Source organism: Perna viridis, chromosome 2 (assembly GCF_037379345.1).
Source record: "Perna viridis isolate PV_CMFRI_1.1 ecotype Kerala chromosome 2, ASM3737934v1, whole genome shotgun sequence".
Classification (NCBI taxonomy): Eukaryota; Metazoa; Mollusca; class Bivalvia; order Mytilida; family Mytilidae; genus Perna; species Perna viridis.
Window position 1 is genome coordinate 14,864,992 of NC_142446.1, and position 15,159 is coordinate 14,880,150.

Below are 15,159 nucleotides of genomic sequence, written 5' to 3' on the forward strand. Positions count from 1 at the left end.
TCAAGTTAGTGAGCATTGCTCACAGTTGTTATAGCTTTAAGTGGATTTGGCTTTACCTTTGTTAGACGTTTATGATATGTAAGATTATATATTATACATTTTTGTACCACCTCAAAGTCTGGTATTTCGGTAGGAATTACCGTGTCTGTTTGTTTGTCATTATGTCCACATATCTTAAAAATGCCACTCCTCATAAACAGCTTTATCATTATGGATTTCAATGAAATTTTGTAGGAAGGTTAGACACCATATGTAGATATGCATGAAAGAATATTATTATGTAAAGAATGTTTCTAATTTTTGAACAAGTTACATGAAATGACCCGGTCCTTGTCGGTTAACACTTATAAAGCCTGTAGTGTTTTTTTTAAAAGTGTGAACTTGCCCATAGGAACTGGATATTTTAACTTTGTAAGTGTAACTCCTCTTAAAACTACTGAATTGATTTTAATGGTTTTTACTGGAAAGTAAGGCATCATATGTAAATGTGCATGAATGTTGATAGTTTTATAATGTTAAAGCACTGTGAGGGAAGATATTCCAGTTTAGGGTTAAGTCTCACTGAGGTACCAAAAACACATTGAACCTAGATCTGTGTATTATAGGTACTTATTCTGTGTGTATATTGATAAAAAGTCATTAAAATAAAGCTGAGATCATGCAATTTAAAATCAAAACTATCATTTACTGCAAAACTAGCACGTAATTTGCCTCTGTTATCAGAAGAGGGAAAATTATTAATCTTCACTTGAAACTGGTGTATTCTAATATGACGTCCTTAAAAGGCTATGAAACCACAACTGTGGTTAATTTTGGGTTGCTTTATGAGCAGTATGCGACTTATTGTATGTGGTTTTTGTGTGTGTAAATTACTACCCACCTTAATCATTTAAACAAACACATGTAACCGATGTGAATCAGTTGTTTTCAATCCTTTCAGTAGCATTAATGAACATCAAATTCATATTTGATAAAAATATTAAGCATTTTGTTTTAGAAAAGTTATATTATATTCCATAAAAATCACTTATATACATGGAAGCACTTGCCACGTGCGCCATCATGTATGAAAACAAACAATAACAATCGTCAATGAATGAAACATTGTACCTGTCCATGTGTGTACACTGTGACCTTGTAATGCTAACAACTATCTAATCACGGAAAACTCCATTGTATCATTGTTTTACCATGGGCTGACCATTTATGCCAATATTTTACCCCTCACTATCGCTCAGGGTAAAATAATGCGGCATGGTAAAACAATGATAAAATGGAGTTTCCATGATTTATTTCTTAATTACTTCCTAGCTATATTTAACATGGGGTCACTTTTACATTGCTGTCCTTTTCAGGTTTCCAAAAAATACCATGCAACTTAGAATTTTTCATGTTTGCAGATTTTGAAGTGGGGTACACGAATGTTTAGCACATTACTTGTGCAACCTCTTTTTCTTAACATTTCAGGAGTTGAGATGTCGGGAAGAAGAATTGACCAAAGCAGCACTACAACAGAAAAAAGTTGAGGAATTGTTACACAAGAGGGAACAAGAATTGAAAGAGAGAGAAATAGAACTTGTAGAGAGAGAACTTAACATCATGATTTTACAACAAATCATGGGGAATCCTAAACCACGCACCAGAAAAGGGAAATTCAAAAAGAGTAGTTTAAAATTGATAAAAGCAGGAGGACCTGCTATCAGTCAGCCTTCAGGTATACCATAATACTCCCTATATAACAAAGGAAATATAGAGTAATGATCAGAATTTTACCACACTCAATGAGTTGATGGTATATTGGAATCACCTTGTCTGTCCATTCAAATTTCATTGCAATTGTATTGGCTGCAAATGGATGGATTGATTTTAAATTTGGTATTGGGCTTCATATAGATGAGCATACGTTGTTAATGCTTGTAGATGCTGTCTATATGAACTTGCTGTATAAGTGGGAGTATACCTAGCATAACAACACATGCAAATTCAGATTCTTTCTACAGAATGAAATGCCCTTTGCTTAGGTTAATAGGGCTTGTATGTCTTGTCATGTGACCCCTTTAATTTGTTAGAATTGGTGAAAACTCCCATTCAAAGCGTTGAAAGTTCTTGTTTATAGCATGAAGGCCATGAAAATGGAAAATGATGTTTCTTTCGGTGTTTAGCCAATATCTCGAAAATTGTAATAGATAGAAAAAAAATTGAATTGATGAATGATCTTTACAGTAAGGCCTACAAAGTTTTCAATGTTTGAAGTTGTAGGATGACTCTGTGTTAGAATTATTGCCTTTTGAAAGGCAAAGAATAGTTTTTTTTTTGCTATTTTTATACAACTGCAAAAAATTTAGGGTTGTATAATAGTATGGCACTGTGTTGTCTTCTTTGTCTTTGTGATCTGCAGACTCTTGAATATTAGTTGGTTTCTTTATAAATTTTATAACAAGATTTCAAACCAGAAAAGGAAGGCTGGTATTGATTTTTTTTTTTTTGGGGGGGGGGGTTAGACTTGAACCTTTTTGGAATTAGGAGCCTGAAACAAGCATTTTCCTTTTGTCAGGACAATATTAACTTACGGTAAGTAAAAGTGAATGAATCTCATATAAATTTTACTACAAGGTGCCATACCACAAAAGGAAGACTGGGAATTGACTTTTTGGGTTGTGACTTAATCCAAGTAAGAGTAAGGGGCCAGAAACAAAATTTTTTAATTGATATCTGGATAATAACTTGATTAAAAGTCAAGGGGCTGCTTTGAAATTATACCACAAGGTGTTTTACCCCAAGGGAAGGTTACGATTGATTTTTAAGGTTTGGACTGAAACCAATTAGGAATAAAGGGCCAAAAAGTGACCACTTCAATTCTTGTCAAATTTTTGTTATGTGTCAATTATCAAATGTAATCAAAATTCAAAGCTGTGTTGAGTTTGAATGGTGAGGGCATACTTGCCCCAACTCTTTAGGGTTCGACCTTTATGGTAGAATCAAGCTTGGCCCTGTGAAGCATATATATTAGTTGACATCTTGAAAACCATAATAGATATAAAAAAACCATTTAATTGATGAAAAGTCGAATTGTAGAATTACTCTGTGTTAGAATTATTGCTCATGGATGGCAAAGAATGATAATTTTTTGCTATTTTTATATGATCATTTGTTGTATTGTCCGTATGTCCATGAAGAGCCTTTTGTTTGCCAAGTAAACTTCTGTTCTTTATATTTCTTTTAAGTAGTACATGTATTTTTATTTTTATACATATGGTATGATTTTATTTTTACAGATTTCCGTCACAACATAACGGTACAACATGAGTTTCATCCTGCTCCTGCACCTTCCAGTCCTGACAGTCCACCCCAGTCACCAGTGTACACTCCAGCAAGACTTCGTGCAATAGCTTGTATGTCTCCAAATGTCATGCAAATGTATTAAGATAGTGCTAAAGTTAATAATAATTGTCTATGTTCCAATTGAAAACCAAGTTGTCCTTAGGTTAATGCATGTTGAAAAAAAAATCATAAGATTTTGTTGTCCTTCTGGAATGTATTATTTAACTTTCACTTGTGCGAATAGAATCTTACTTTTCCTAGGCAATAGGACAATCTTTAATGTCATACCCTGTATTAAGGTATTTTCGAGTCAGAGTATGTGTATGAGGCTCAGGGTCAGGGCACATAATGCATAGGAGTCCCCTATTTCTTAGTAATCATAGATAACTATGGGTGTGGCATAAAAAATACAGGTAAAAATTAAATGTACACTAAATACACGAAAGCTGAATTTGACACCTTGTATCTATATATGAAGAGGATGACTGCAGGATAAAGAACTGATTTGAAACACTCGCAAACAATCACTGTATTAAAAAAAAATATTGATTAATCATATAAAAAAAAGTTGGAAGTGGTACTTCACTTGATGAAACACTGAAATTGATTTCTCTTGTTCACTCAGTATGACTGCAATGTATATAGTAAACTTTGATATATTTTTATTTCCAGATCCTGCGTCAGATGGTATAAAGGGTAGAACATGGGGACCAAGTTCTGTACAGAAGGAACGTCATCAAAGACAATCAATATATTTTGCTGATGGGAAGTGGTCTAAAAGTGCTCCAACTCTAAAAAATATGGGTGGACATTCCAACATCGGAGCTCTCAAAGAATTATGTAAATAGCCTTAAGCCTGATAATGCATTTCAGTTTTATAATCACTCATGGATCATTTTATAAATCAAGTGAAAAAAAAGAACTTTTAATTAAAAAGAATTAATTAAGTTTTAATCTGATTTACATTTTATTTGTATTTTTTTAATGTCTTTTTTAAAAAAATTGCTTTGGTATATATAGCCTAGATATGTCATCGTTAAATTTGTTCCTGTTTGACAACTTTAAAATAGACTTTAAATTTCTTTTCCTATAAATGAGGCAAAGGTTGAGACTGTAAGCCATTGTTATTTGACATTGCATGCCATATGGATACATTAAGTAAGATGTACCTGACAAACTGACAACTGCTGAAGATCATGTTCTTAATAATTTCTAACCTCATCTATAAACAAGTTCTTTTATTTATCAAAACCTTGGTAACTTGCAGGTGGATACTCCCAGGAATTTTGTAAGCACTTAACTTATGATTTTCTATTCTTGATGCACACTAAAACGGCTTATGACATTATATGCATTATATTGGTGACTGAGTAACTGTGAAAGTATCATTTTTTTCATAGGGTACCAATTTTTCTGGTTTTCTTGGTTGGACTTATTGCCAAATTTAAGAATCCAATGAATATTAACTGCAAAAAATTGGTTTAGGGGTGACAACTTATCACACAATCAAAATATGTACTCCTAAGTTAAATTGACCAACAAAATGACCATGCATACCTCAAGGATTGATTAATATGCCTAAAAACATATTTGTGTAAGAATTTCAATTTTTATTTGATTATATCAGCCACAAAATATCATTTATGAAGAATATCCAACTTCTGGTGTGAAAACAATGTTTATTTTATGCCAATTTAATGAAATTGTACTAAGATGACATCAAAAATTAAAGTGGGGTCTGGGGCTTTGATTACTACTGAGTAACAATAAAAGCTTTTTGAGTAAAGTCTGTTTGGGTTACTATTTTTGAGAGGTCTGGGTAGTTTGTCAGTTTTTCTTGGTTGCTGGCATAATTAAAACCTGTTGTAGTCGTAAATAGTAATTCAATCAGTGTTGATTATTGCAATTATTTAAAGTAAATGAAATATTGTAAAGAAAATCATTTGTTTTAATTAAAGCTTGTTGTAATTCCAAATCACAAAACAATACAGTATAGATGATCACTTTATCTTGCAGATGCAGACAATTCACAAAATGCAAAAAGCAACATTTTTGATTTTGTTTAAAACTTAAGATCCATACTTACAAACATTTTTTTCATGAAACCACGAAAATTGGTACCCAATATTGAAAGTACCTTCACAGTAATTACTTATATGATTTGATTGCTGTGCATTCAAGTTTGAATTTTAACACATTCCTAATACTAAATCATTTGTTTTAAGTTTTTTTCTTTGTTTATTAACCAATCATGTGCTGTACATGGAATAACCTGTGTAGCAGGTCATCTTTAATTGTGCATCATTTACATTGAAGTTATCAATTTAAAAAATATAACAGCAAAACATTGGGTTGTATTATGCTATCATACTGTCACAGTTGTTTTTGGTAGACGTGTTGTGTTCAGACAACAATTTGAGAATAAGTTAATAAATCTTAATGAAATTATACCAAAAGATGCTATACTGCACAAGAAAGGCAGGGATTGATTTTGAGGGTTTTGACTTGAGCTGATAAAGAATTGGGGGCAAAAAAGGGGTTAGAAACCAGCAGTTTCATATTATCCACATAAAAAGTTGTGTTATTGATCTATTTGAATTCATACTACAAGGTGCAATACCACAAAAAGAAGCTGGGATTGATTTAGGGGGTTGAGCTTTGAACAGTTTAGGAATGAGAGACCAAAAGATGGCAAGAAAAACTTTCCTGATTTCTCGTGATAACTTGAGTAAAAGAAAATTGATCTCTTTGAAAATGTACCACAATGTGTAAGTAGGGATTGATTTTGGATTATGACTGGAATCATTCAGGATTTAGGAGCAAAATGGGGGACCACTTTGTCTCTTTAAATTCCTATCCTGTGTCAAATATTTAATGGAAATTAAAATTTGGAGCTCTATCAAGCTTAAATTGTTTGTCCATACTAGCCCCAAATGTTATTCAACTCAACAAATAGGTGGTATATTAGAATCACCTTGTCTGTCTGTCTGTCCATCCTAATTTCCTGGCAATTATTTCAGCTCCCAATAGATGGATTGAATTCAAATTTGGTGTGTAGCTTCATATAGATGGGGTATCAATTGTACATTATTTTGGTTGCTGTCAGATATCAACTTACAGTTTTATGGGGCTTTACCACTTTTCACTTTATGGCAATAAACAGTAGATAATTTTTTGTCACAAAAATCACAGCTCCAAATGGATGGATTGATGATAAGTTTGGCATATTGTTTCATATAGAAGAGTCATACATTGTAATCCATTTTAGGTGCTGTCGGGTATCAACTTCCTTGTCCATGGGACCTTGCCACTTTTCATTATATGGGATGATAGAGAAAATTTTGTCACAAATATCATGATTCCCAATCGATGGAATGGTTGATTTGGTGTGTGGCTTTATATAGGTGGGGCATATGTTGTAAGTGATTGTGGTTGCTGTACAAAATCAATTTGCTGTACAAGTGGGGATATGCCTAGCAAGACAACACATGCAACTTCATGTTCAGGGTTTGACTGACCTCTGTGGTTGTATAAACCTGTGCCTTGTGAAGTATTTTATTTATGAAATTTTGGTACATTTTGGTGTCATTATTATTGCTGTTTGAAGACAAGCACAATTAGTAAACTTGAGTGAAGGTGTATAGATCTCTATGAAATTTTACTTCAATGCCCTATATTACAAAGGAAAGGTTGGATTTGAGATTTATTCCTACATACCCTCTGAAATATTGGACTTGGGGTCTTTTTAGGTAAATGTCTATTTGCAAATTTTAAAATTCTTAGACCACTTTCATTCTGGTCATAATTTTATCTGTCTAAAGTGTATTCACTCTTTTTGTATCAAGCTTTATTGTTGTGTCCATATTTTTAAGTATCTAATTATGATAAGACAGTCACATGGTGAAATTAGCTTTGTGAGTTGATGGACAGAAAAATTGTATCCAATCAGAAATCATCATACTATTATTATTGAAATTAATAATGACCATCCCTGCCTTTTTTATTCTCATGATTCATTAACTATCTACTGATATATACCTTATTTTATACTTGCCATTAATAATTGCCTTTTTTACTTGTGTAGTCATGTAAACACTCAAATTTTCTTTGTATTATTGTAAGAAATTCACACTTAACAAATTGCACAGCTTTTCTATTGTATATTTTAATTAGATTCAGTATTATCCTAGAGTGATATTTAGTTTTGATATTTCTGTTTCTTCTAGAATAATTCAGGATTTGCTGTTCTCTGATTGTCTGCCAAATAATTCATTTTTTCTAAACCAGTTTTTATATCCCCGCAAACAAAGATTTTTTTGGTGTGGGGTGTGGTTATAGGAATCACTTCATCTGTCTGTCTGTCCATCTGTACATCTTTCTGTTCAAATTTTTTGCAAGTGCAACTCCTCCTGAACTGCTCATTGGATGTCGATGAGATTTTATAGGAAGATTGGGCATCATATGTAGTTGTAGATGAGGGAATATAGTTACTTGTCTGATTTCCTTAAAGGGTGATAATTTAACTTAAGGGTTTTACATGTTAAAACTTGGTAAAGGCAACTCCTTCTAAACCACTCAATAGATTTTGATAAAACTTCTTAGGAATGTATTAGTTTGATTCTGGTTTCATTTGAGTTTAACTCATTTAAAAAATAAGGGAGCCAGCATCATATAGTATGCCTTGCTGATAATGGGATGGTATATAATGAATATTTAAATTACGAAAACTCGTAAGCTGAGCAAGAACAAATTGTTTCTCTTTTTTTGTTATTTTCTTTTTTGGGTTCAGAGACAAACTGGATTTTCTTAAGGCAATGAAATAAATGTCTATTTAGTATACAAATTATGAATTTGTCCAACAACAATACATACTTGGGTGTACTCAGTGTACAAAAATATCAATGTTGCAGGATATCTATGCATATCTAATGCCTTTAGTTATGCAGCAGATTTTTGGTAGGATGTCTATACATATCTAATGCCTTTAGTTTAATAAAGTTTTGTTAAACATGTTTTGTCAGTTAAACCATTTTTATTCATATATTGATGTTCTTATTACTTTCCGAAGTCCAAAATGTTTAACATATTTTTTCAGATGATGATGAAAACTACTGGCCATCAGATATATATGATGCAAAAAGACACATTCCAAATGGTAGTGATATAACAAGCTTCAAAGTTTCTGGTAAAAAATCTGATAAAATAGTTGATAGTACTCTAATGAATGCTGCTGCCATGTTATGTTCTGTTGCTATTGGTTTTGATGTTCGTGGGCCTAGTGCTAAAGAAGACACTAAAGTGATTCGCAGAAAAAGAGATTCATATATTGGTAATCGTCGTGATGCTTACAACCAAGCTGTAAGGGATTCATTTATAGAATCTGATGATACTGCAATATATAGATTTACTTCAACTTCTGGCTATCCACACAATACATATCATGGATATCAAGTGAAACAGAGGCCAAGTCTCAATTTTGAAGATCTGCCGATGCAGTTTAAGGATTTTGCTGAATGTGGAACTCCTTCTACACTACAGTCTACAAGTACTCTAACATCACAAGGAACAGTTAAACGTAGATCTGTATATGGCAGTGATACTGATTCACCGGTACCTGAACGAACTCATAATATTTTACAACGCCAAACTTCTAACAGTAGCAATTATGAAACTCCAAAATCTTCTAAAAACAGGCATTCAGTGACGTTTGAAGACGAAATTCTACGGGATGCCAAAAATTTGTCTAGTGTAAATACCTCAAGCTTACTACAAGATCAGGGTGTATCAAATTCCAGGACTTCTGATTATTCTAAGCGTCAGCAAGAGAGTAGTGATGCTCCACCACCTATACCTCCAAGAAGAAAAGTTAATGGAGAAACTCCTGAAAGGCCAAAAACTTTAGATGTGGGACCACGCAATAGGCCCACACTGACACGATATTCTGCATCACAACCAATGTTTAATGGGAAGAAGGATTCTCCACAAAGTTCAGGTGATATTGTGTCAAGTTCAGATACAACGCCATACTTTTCTACACGGTCCAGTTTATCACCAGGTCATACACCACCTCACATATCCCATCAGACAACATTACTGGACATAGACGTTGATGGTCAGAGTCAAGATAGCACTCGACCACTCCTACGTGACCATTTTACATTCTCAGATAATGATGTGCTTTACTAATATGAAATTGTTGTAGTTCTATGATTTTATTATTCTTTATAAAGGCCAGCATATTTGTATGTATATGAGAATGTAGTCATTACAATGTCAAATTTCTAAATTTTTACTTTTGGCATGGAATTCTTTTCATCATTTAAAACTTTCTAGCATGTGGTTGTCTTGAGTATATGTATTAACTCATCTTGGTGAAATAGTTGTTAAATTGTGTGATATGTACAGTCTATTTTGTGATGTTTTAACTGCTATAAAATCAAAGAATTTTAATTACGTATATCAGATGCCATTTTAAGAACAAAGATATTTTTGTTATTTGTTATATATATTATTTTGTATGATTTGTACTAAAGCCTATTTGTATAAAAAAGATAAAAAGTGTATGTTATTTAATTATGGTGTTATTTTTGTTATTTAGTGTAGAATCACATATGTTCACAATACTATTTATATATAGGAATGATAAAATATACTGTGAATAAATGTGACACCTGGGTGAAATAAATCTGGCAATATAGAATGAAATCCAATGGTGCATTATAACACTAGTCATTATGTCATTATTTACAGCAAATATCATTTGATTTTTTTTTTATGGAGTTGGTCATTAAACTGATGTGTTTAAACAGTAACCTGATTAGGTGACTTCAGATTGTTATCATCCATACAATAAATGTTAAAGTGCTCTTAACTTTTTCTTATAAACTTATAATTTGATTATTTAGTTTTAAAACTAATGATTTTCACAAAATGGACTAAAATTTACTATTTTTGAACCAAAGTTTTGAAATATTAAAGAGACATCAAGTTTTTTTTTGAAAATTTCTATGAAATTTGATTGAAATTGATCAATTTAAGTGTTCATATAACTTCAACATTTTTAATACCTGTGATTTCAAATGGTTTATCTCAATTTTGTAAGTACAACACAACATGAATTTTAGTATTAAAATCCACTATACTGTAAATTCAAATTATTGTTACAGATACAACATATATGCTCACCTAGTTCTCTATCTGCCACAAAGGCTAATATGGTTTTACAGCTATAAAAACTATAGAGAACAATTTAAAAGGGTAATTTTGATTAGTTTAGAATGGTTAATTACAAGCCCATGTGGCAATGTTTAGGTTTTACTTTTTCTTTTCTCTGATATTGATTTGTTCTATTTATGACTTATATTTGGAGCCGTTTTTAAAAAGGCCACTGTGGCAAGCTACTTTTGTTCCTAGTTTTGGTCTTAATTAATTGGACTACAAATTGGCATTAGGAGAATAAAGAATCTGATGGTATTTACCATACAATGTCCCTTCAATGAGAACAGATAGGAACAATTAGATTTGTATGTTTCTCAGGATGATTTTTAAGATGAATATCAGTATGTAAATACAGTGTAAATAGGATCTGATGGATCTGATGTAGCATAATACCAGATTTATATTACCCGGGATAGGTGCAATACTCATAGCTTAGTTTATGTTTCCAAAGTATACAAGTTAATGTCAGTTAGATAGTAGGTCATAATATTTGTATGATATTTATAATCGCCATGCTGTCATTTTCCAAGATTTCATTTCTAAGTTGGATACTAACTTTTATCTGAAACAGGGGAAATGTTATCATAATTTCCATCGTTGGCAAGAATAAAAGTTATATTGCTGTAATCAAGGTATGGAATCTAACTATCCCTTCTCAGTCTATATACTCCTACTATATTCTGTATATGTGTATACTTTGTACAAGGTAAAAGTAGCAATTGTTGTTAAGTTCTTTGATACATTTTAACATAAAATGAATATTCATCCTACAATGTATGATTATTATACACACCCCATATTTACAAGAAAGAAAATAAGATCTGCTACTCATTTATTATATGTACAGGGCTTTGAATATTGTTTTATTTTCACTTTATAACATACTTAAAAAATACTTTAATTGATGAATTAATAACCCTTTTGTTTTATGATGTATAGAATTTTGCAATGTTTTTTAGATAATCAGATTTCTCAAACTAAACTAATTTAATTAAGGAATTTTTAGACAATGTAAAAATCTTCATAGTATTAAGATTGGATCTTAAAATAGGTTACAGTTTTTCTAAACATTCAGTCAACTATAATGAACCTTGTATAATTTGTTTTGTGTGATCTTCTTAAGCTTATTAAACCAGTTAATAGATGCTCAGTTAGAGTTTCGTAAAAATTGCAAATATCAGTGCTGGTTCATTGTACTTTAATGAGTAGCAGTCTCTATATTTTTTTATCCTGTTTTAATTTTTCCTCATTACATTTTGTATGATTCTTAAATAATTCTGAGCATCCCCCTAAAATTGTGTCATGTAAAATGTAAAACTGTGTTTTTTTTGCTTTTTTTTAAAGAAAAAAAAATACATGGATTGTATAATGTTATAGTTATGTGGTCATCCTTATTCCTTCTATGTTAACTTCAGTGTAAGTGTATGGATCCCTATGAGATTGTAACAGGATTTCATACTACAACATGGACACTTAAATATAGGAATTAATGACTAAAAAAATTTCAAATTCCAGGCTTTCCAAGTACATTTTTTAATATCTTGATCAATTACAATGAGGTGTGATTTACTGGTATTAAATATTTTAGTTATTGAGGTTAATTGAATTAAGAATCTTACCATTGATTTAGAATTTTATTTTGGGATTTCAAGTTGGTCAAAATTAGGGTCAAATATATTTTATATAAAAATTGAACTCTCCAATTCTTTTTCAATCTTTGGAAGCTGATTATATTAAGATTTTTGCTTTTGGGCCTATTTTCTTATTGACCCAAATTAAATCCAAAAAGTCCAAAATTGATATTATCTAAATTCAACTAAAATTAAAAACTAAGGTACTTTAGTATGCGACAAAAACATGTTTAGATGTTGGCCCCATTTTCAATATGAACCATAGGGGAAAAAATATACTGTTTGATTTCAAGAAAAGTAAATTCTTGGGTATTTTTATATTCAAAGACCTTATTAAGTAAATGTCCATTCTGTAATTTTTATCATCTTTGAACACTTTCAACTAACAATAGATGCAGTGTCAAGGATCTATTGGATATTATGTAGTCAGGATTGTTAGAACGTTGTGTCTATACTCATCCCGATTGTTCAGGGTTTGACCTCTGTGGTTGTGTCAAGCTGTGCCTGTGAACAGTTTAGTCAATTTCTGCCCTAAATGTACTAATTTCAAACCAACAAATATGTTTGTAATGTGTAATATTCAAATTTTATTGTGAAATATTATGACCTACTTAATTGCTTCTAAGAAACCTACTTAAGTGTTGGCATAGCTGTGATTTTTTAACACCAAACAACGGAGGTTTTAAGGATTTTGGACTACAGTTCATATTATCTATATACAACTTTCTTGTCACTTTAAGCTACATTAATGTCAGCTGCCTTACTTAATGCTGCCAGTATGTTGCAATGCATAACACATATAGAGTATATAACTTAACTGTTTGGATGGTTTTTTTTATTAAATTGGATCAACATATAAATACATATATATCACTTGAAGTTATCATTATTATAGGTTCTTATTAGCAAATGGAATAATGTGTCTTGATTACTTTTTGGTTTAATCTTAAGGAGCAAATGACCAATGAATTTACAATTTACAGCTTGGACATCTTGGTAAAACTTTATTGGAAAGGTTGACATGATAATCTGTGCCAACACTTGTGCTACTTACTCAACATTTCACTATCCTTATAAAACTTGTAGTCTTCCTGTTCATCTTGGGCAGATAGAACTTGATATTTTGTTTAAATTCTATGAGTGTCATACCAGGTCTTGCAAATAATTGTATTGTTGTGAAAACAGGGTTGACAGATTTTTGTCTCTTAATGTCTTCTATCTGTAAATCACTTAGTAGGATTTATACTGTGAACAAATGCTAGAGTGTTGTTTGGTGTTTTGAAGCATTTATATTTTATTGACTAGATCTATAGCTGTTATATATGCTTATTTTTATTTTATATGAAAGTAATATATCAGTTAAAACACAATATATACTGTCTTCACTGTGAACAATGTATTATGGAATGGGATTTTCTGATGAAATGACCAAAAATAAAAATTTCAACAGGTTTTTTTGTCTTCCTTGTTATCTTTATTAAAGTTTCAACAGAGTTGTCTTTCTTGTAATCTCAGGTTGACCAAAAGTCCAAATGTCATACCAGCACTTTGTGTCCATCAACTTTTATCATTTTTTTTTGTCTCTCAGAAACCACTTGAATTTGCAGAAATGATGTTTGAATGAGTGTGTAGAAGCAGTCCAGGTTTAATTTGATAAGTCAGAGGCTTTATTAACCTCTTATTCCTTTGTTAGCTTGGCTGTCTTTGAACTCTTATAGAATTTTTCTAATGGTTTTTAGGTAGAACAGTACTACTACTTTCCCACAGGTGACAATATAAAACTTTTGAAAAATTCACCTCTTTAAAACAATGACATAGCTATATACCGACTTTTTTCCAGTCAAATCTTCCTTTCCCTAACTAAATATGTAAGCAAAGTCATAGCATAACTGTTGTTTCTTTGGTATTTTAAGCAGATGATGTTTGGGGTCAAGGTTCTCCCCTTTCCGCAAAAGGCACAGAAATTTAAAAAAATCATATTTATATATAATGGTTTTAAAAAAATATAATGTGTAATAATGTTAGAGTCTGGAATTAATAAAACATTGTTGGTATTAGCACAATTTGTCCAATTACAGTGTCAGGAAGTATTTACTCGCGTAGGGTACATGAAAGGCCAGCCTAAAATAATGAGAAATAGTAACGTTCTACCTATAAGGGTCTAAAGGGATACACCTCAGAAAATTGCCCTTGTATTTTTTGACAGATTTGAAAATTTTTCATTGAATTTCAAATATATTACAGTTGTGTCCATAATGAACTATAAGTCCTTGTGCTTTAGCGTGTCAAAAACAAATGTTGTGTCTACACTTGACCCAAGTGAAAAGAAAAGCTGCGGTTGTATCATGCTGAGCTGCACGGCTCTTTGTATGTGTGCATGTTTTCCTTTTAATTAATATCCTGTTTTATTGAATTATATTGTAAACATTAACATTCCACTCTGATGGTTTTTACCGAAATTACAGGCTTTGAACTTAGTTTGAACAAAATTCACAGAAATAAATGTTTGCAGATATTGACATGATTTTTGGTATATAAGTTCCCCATGATAAGTTACAGGTCAAGTGTACATTCTGAGTAACAGAATTTAGTTAGAAGATAAGGAAAAAATCATTTTCAAAAATCTTTTTAAATTTTATTTTGTTGCAATCTTTTCTAATGCCTGAAAAAAACACAATTCCTTTTTTATCAGGGTCCTTCTTACATGTATTTCTCTTAGGAACAAATTTACGTGTGTATCCAACATGGGGAGGCATGCAGTATGTGAGCATGCTCACTAAGGCTCTTTAATTTATTTATATGATATCTTTACCACATATCTTATTCTTTGTCAGAATAAAAGAACAGCATGCCAATGTCCCCCACAAAAAAAAAAGTGTGGAAAACTTTAAATTCACTGAAATTTTCAAAGTCCAAGGACCATAACTTCCATAAAATCAATCAACCATAGCCAAAGTTAATCAGTAACTTTTCATAGTAAGACTACATG

General features: G+C 31.5%; 1 protein-coding gene across 2 annotated transcripts in view; it reads left to right on the forward strand.

Moving 5' to 3' along the window:
• Positions 1–13,623, forward strand: part of LOC148623767 (mitogen-activated protein kinase kinase kinase 11-like) — a 25,806-nt gene extending 12,183 nt beyond the window's left edge. The window contains exons 5-9 of one of the 2 annotated variants that reach the window (XM_088565862.1): positions 1,468–1,714; positions 3,276–3,392; positions 3,994–4,161; positions 4,589–4,609; positions 8,417–13,623. In XM_088565862.1, the coding sequence (XP_088421988.1) occupies positions 1,468–1,714; positions 3,276–3,392; positions 3,994–4,161; positions 4,589–4,609; positions 8,417–9,507 (1,644 nt within the window). In that variant the 3' untranslated portion in view covers positions 9,508–13,623. The remainder of the gene's footprint in view (positions 1–1,467; positions 1,715–3,275; positions 3,393–3,993; positions 4,162–4,588; positions 4,610–8,416) is intronic. The other variant, XM_088565864.1, reaches the window with a different exon arrangement.
• Positions 13,624–15,159: the final 1,536 nt, after the last annotated feature.